Source organism: Diaphorina citri, unplaced genomic scaffold (genome assembly GCF_000475195.1).
Source record: "Diaphorina citri unplaced genomic scaffold, Diaci psyllid genome assembly version 1.1 scaffold477, whole genome shotgun sequence".
NCBI classification, from domain to species: domain Eukaryota; kingdom Metazoa; phylum Arthropoda; class Insecta; order Hemiptera; family Psyllidae; genus Diaphorina; species Diaphorina citri.
This window is the reverse complement of record NW_007377912.1, coordinates 19,555-23,953: the sequence shown is the minus strand read 5'-3', so window position 1 is coordinate 23,953 and position 4,399 is coordinate 19,555. Positions and strand designations below refer to the sequence as shown.

Below are 4,399 nucleotides of genomic sequence, written 5' to 3'. Positions count from 1 at the left end.
GGTCTTGGATTTAAGACAGAATAGAAGAAAGCCAGCCGTTCCGAGAACAGACCTTATCAGTTTAGGATAGAGTCCATCCTTCTCCTATCCTGTCTTCCTTCTCTCTTCGATTTTGGGACGATAAGACCATAGCAGTTACAGTTCCCTCTGTCAAACCTCTTTTTTTTTATTTCACTTATTTTTTAAGAGGTTTTATAGAGGGAACGGTAACTACTGAGGTCTTGGATGACTGCGGGAGAGAAATGTTCCGCTCTCGACCAACATTTTGAGTTTCGTTTATGTTTTTAGTTTGATAACTATGCAGCTAATAGGGAGCTCGCAGCGCGACCGTATTTTTTATTATTTTCTACAAGTTTGGCCATGCCTCGGGATGAACTAGCGGGATTCCGGTGCGAAGCGACGGAATTCAGCTAGTATATTATATGATTTGCCTAGGCATTTCATGAAATACATAATTACGACCGTATTTTTTATTATTTTCTACAAGTTTGGCCATGCCTCGGGATGAACTAGCGGGATTCCGGTGCGAAGCGACGGAATTCAGCTGGTTTATTAATAAAGCAGTGACCATAGAATTTTCAAAATCAGAAAACCAAGTTATGAGTACTACACTACAGTACCTACATCTACATCTTTCAATGTGCAACCTACTTCACATCAAGTGAAAGAAAATCACAATTAAAATTATATGCGTAAACCTTTTAACTCAAAGCAGGAAACTAATGATGGTTATTTCTCTAAATTAGCAGGAAAATGTTACCGGTGTGGACAAGAGAATCACAAAGCCAACGTGTGTAAGTTCCGATCAGAGTTCTGCCGAAAATGCAACAAGCTGGGACATATTGGCAGAGTATGTATGTCACAGGCACGCGTCGCGAACTACAGGAAATCTCACCAGTTAGATGACGAGCTGCCTATACAGAACGAGGAATATGAGGTAAACTTGCTGCACAACGCCAAGTCCGACAAATTTATGGTAAATATCCACATAGAGGATAGGCAGTTTTGTATGGAGGTTGATACAGGGGCGGCTCTGAGTTCTATCTCCTATGCTGATTACAAAGCTCTCAATATTGATAATAAAATATTCAAAACAAATGTTCAAATGAAAACGTATACAGGAGAGACCATTAAGCCCAAGGGGGTATGTTTTGTTACATGTCGATACAAGAGGCAAACATTTGTTGGCAAACTTTATATTATCAATCAAGATGTAGACCCAATATTCGGAAGGGACTGGATACGGGAAATTAGTCTAGACTGGGCCGAAATTAAATTGTTAAAATCTGAAGAAAATTTGCAACTCGAAGAAATTTTGAAAATGTACGAAGATGTATTCACAGATAAAATCGGCACCATACCTAATGAGAAGGGTTGTTTGATATTGAAACCTGATGCCACGCCCATTTTCTTTAAATCTTGACTTGTACCTTATTCTAGGAAGGAGAAGATTGAAAAGGAGCTGGATCGCCTGGAAAAAGATGGAATTCTCGCAAAGGTCGAGCATTCAGACTGGGGCACTCCCATTGTACACATAGACAAGCCCAACGGGGACATCAGGATCTGTGCTGATTACAAGGTGACACTTAACAAATGTATCCAGGATATGAATTACCCTATTCCTAGGATCGACGATGTATTTGCGCAAATGAATGGTGGTAAGCACTTTTGTACATTGGACTTGAGCAAAGCGTACCTACATTATGAAATGGATGAACAAAGTGCTATGCTACAAAGTTTAAGCACACATAAAGGAGTATACCGAGTTAATCGCTTAATGTTCGGGGTCAAGGTGGCTCCGGGGTTATGTCAACAATTCATGGATAAATTACTACAGGGTGTGCCAGGAGTACAATGCTTCTTTGATGATATCATAATACAGGGTTCAACTTACGATGAGCTTCTGAAACGACTCAAAATTGTTCTGGATTTAATGTAAGTTTTTCCAGAAAAGTATCAACTACTTGGGACATAAAATTGATGAACATACATTGGTTTGATGATACATAAAATGGAAGATAAAATTCTTGCGATTCAAAATACAAAGCGACCTAAAAATTAAAATGTTTCTTTTTTTGGTTTTTTGGCTTTATGGTTCTCTGGACAAAATTTGCACCACCGCTAAAAATTAAAATGTTTCTGAACTACGTACTTTTCTTGGCATGGCAAATTATTATAACAAATTTATTCCAGATTTAGCCTCGATATTACACCCATTGAATCAGTTGCTGCGCAAAAGCTGGAAATTCACATGGACAGGCGAGTGTGAAAGAAGTTTCAACAAAGTGAAAGAAGAAATTTGTAACGAGAATGTTTTGGTACATTATAACCCGGACTTGCCTGTCACCTTAGCAACAGACGCTTCTCCTATTGGACTAGAAGCGGTCTTATCACACAGGTATCCTGACGGGTCTGATAGACCTATAGCTTTTGCATCAAGAGCCCTTACATTCCCTTACAATTTGTGAGAAAAATTACAGTCAGATAGATAAAGAAGCAACTGCCAACTGCAATCTATTGGGGAATCAAAAAGTTTTTCCAATACGTGTACGGAAGAAAATTCATTCTTATCACAGACAACAAACCTTTGACTACTATTTTAAACCCTTACAAATCTTTGCCTGCACTATCAGCTACTCGTATGTTACATTACGCATTTTTTCTTATCTGGTTTTGACTATACAATTGAGTACAAAAGAACAAGTGAACACGGTAATGCTGATTACCTTTCTCGTTTCCCTCAGGAACCTTCAGATGTACATGTTCCAGATCAGATTTACAGATTTCAAGCTAACCAGATTGGGACACTGAATACGATCACTCACCAAACGATCAAACAAGAAACAAAAGTAGACCCCAATCTGAGTGTTATACTGGATGCCCTGGAAACGGGAAAATGTTTGAAATCTCTGGGATACGAGAACACAGAAATCACATTACAAGATGGTTGTCTACTCAAGGGTACCAGAGTAATGATACCAGCGATATCTTACAAGAACTACATACTGGACTCTTGGGTATGGTAAAGATGAAGGCTCTGGGCCGGAGTTAATGCTATTGGCAAAACATGGATAGAGATATTGAGGAGATGGTAAGAAAGTGCAAGTACTGCTGTGAGAAACAAAACAATCCACCCAAAGTTCAAAGTCATCCCTGGGAACCTACACGGGAACCATGGCAACGAGTTTACATTGACTTTGCTGGACCTGTAAATGGACTATTTTTATTTCATTAAGATTGTCGACACCTTTTCCAAATGGGTTGAGGTAATACCTACAAAGACAACGACTTCTGATTTTTGCATTAAAGAACTTGGACGATTATTTTCTAATTTTGGCATCTGTCTGGTTCTAGTTTCTGACAACGGACCCCAATTTACGTCTCATGTATTCAAAAACTTTCTTAATAGTAATGGTGTCATACACAAGTTGTCTCCTGCGTTCCATCCTGCATCAAACGGTTAGGCGGAAAGATCAGTGCAAACAATCAAGAACTATCTACACTGTATGGCCGACGAACCAGGAGATATAAATCTGAAAATATCAAGACTTCTCATACAGCTTAGAAAAGTTCCTAATGCTGAGGGGATGAGTCCGTACATGTTGATGCTGGGGCGAGATATTAGGACCAGGTCGGATAGCCTCATGAAGCCGACAGTTTCACTTGTTCCTGAGAATAAAAGCTATAAAGTGTCAAGAAGTTTTCATGAAGGCGATATAGTACAAGTAAGAAATTATTGTGGAGACATGTTAAAGACTTGGAAGATCATTAACGACCTAATGGACCGGAAAATTAAAGAACCAATTGAAGTAAAACTAAAACATCACTTTCAAACTCAAGACTTGAGATCACTGGCGAATAAATTCAACAAAAATTTCATAGATCAAATTAAAGAAATAAAAAACAAAAATAAAGGAACAACACTAGATGTGCAAATGGTAGATTACCAACCACACAACAAAACATCTATCATGTACCTAAGGAAAGCTACAGAAAAAGATGTCCACAAAATATTAAAAAATATGAAGAAAGCGGGCAAAGGAGTTGACGGGTTAAGAAATCGAGACATCATAGAAAATTCTATCCTATTTACACCCCTCATCACCAAATTGATTAATTCAATGCTCAAACATTCCGTGCTACCAGAAAAACTTAAAACGTCCAGCATCACCCCGCTGTATAAAAAAGGAAAACATGACGTCCTAGGTAACTATAGACCAGTGGGATCCTTACCTATCATCGAAAAAGTCCTAGAAAAACACATTAACATACAAACGAAAAAATACCTTGACGAAAATGACGTAATTCCCAAGTTTCAACACGGATTTCAAAGCAACAAAAGCACAATAACACTTCTTCAAGAATTTTCCGACCAAATTAACACTGCCCTGGACCAAAG

General features: G+C 38.5%; 1 protein-coding gene across 2 annotated transcripts; it reads left to right on the top strand.

Moving 5' to 3' along the window:
- Positions 1 to 464: 464 nt before the first annotated feature.
- On the top strand, positions 465 to 2,050 carry LOC113467446 (uncharacterized protein K02A2.6-like). Of its 2 annotated transcripts, none has more exons than XM_026823636.1 (2): positions 465 to 937; positions 1,441 to 2,050. In XM_026823636.1, exons 1-2 carry the CDS (start codon positions 903 to 905, stop codon positions 1,937 to 1,939), a joined length of 534 nt encoding a protein of 177 aa, XP_026679437.1. In that variant the 5' UTR covers positions 465 to 902; the 3' UTR covers positions 1,940 to 2,050. The 2 variants fall into 2 exon arrangements, with proteins under 2 accessions (XP_026679437.1, XP_026679438.1); XM_026823637.1 differs by having other exon boundaries at positions 465 to 976; positions 1,441 to 2,019.
- Positions 2,051 to 4,399: the final 2,349 nt, after the last annotated feature.

Bases quoted from the DNA above. Each gene is read 5' to 3' on its own strand.
- LOC113467446 (XM_026823636.1), top strand. From the start codon at position 903: ATGACGAGCTGCCTATACAGAACGAGGAATATGAG. The intron at 938-1,440 runs GTAAACTTGCTG...ACCTTATTCTAG, and splicing joins TACAGAACGAGGAATATGAG to GAAGGAGAAGATTGAAAAGG.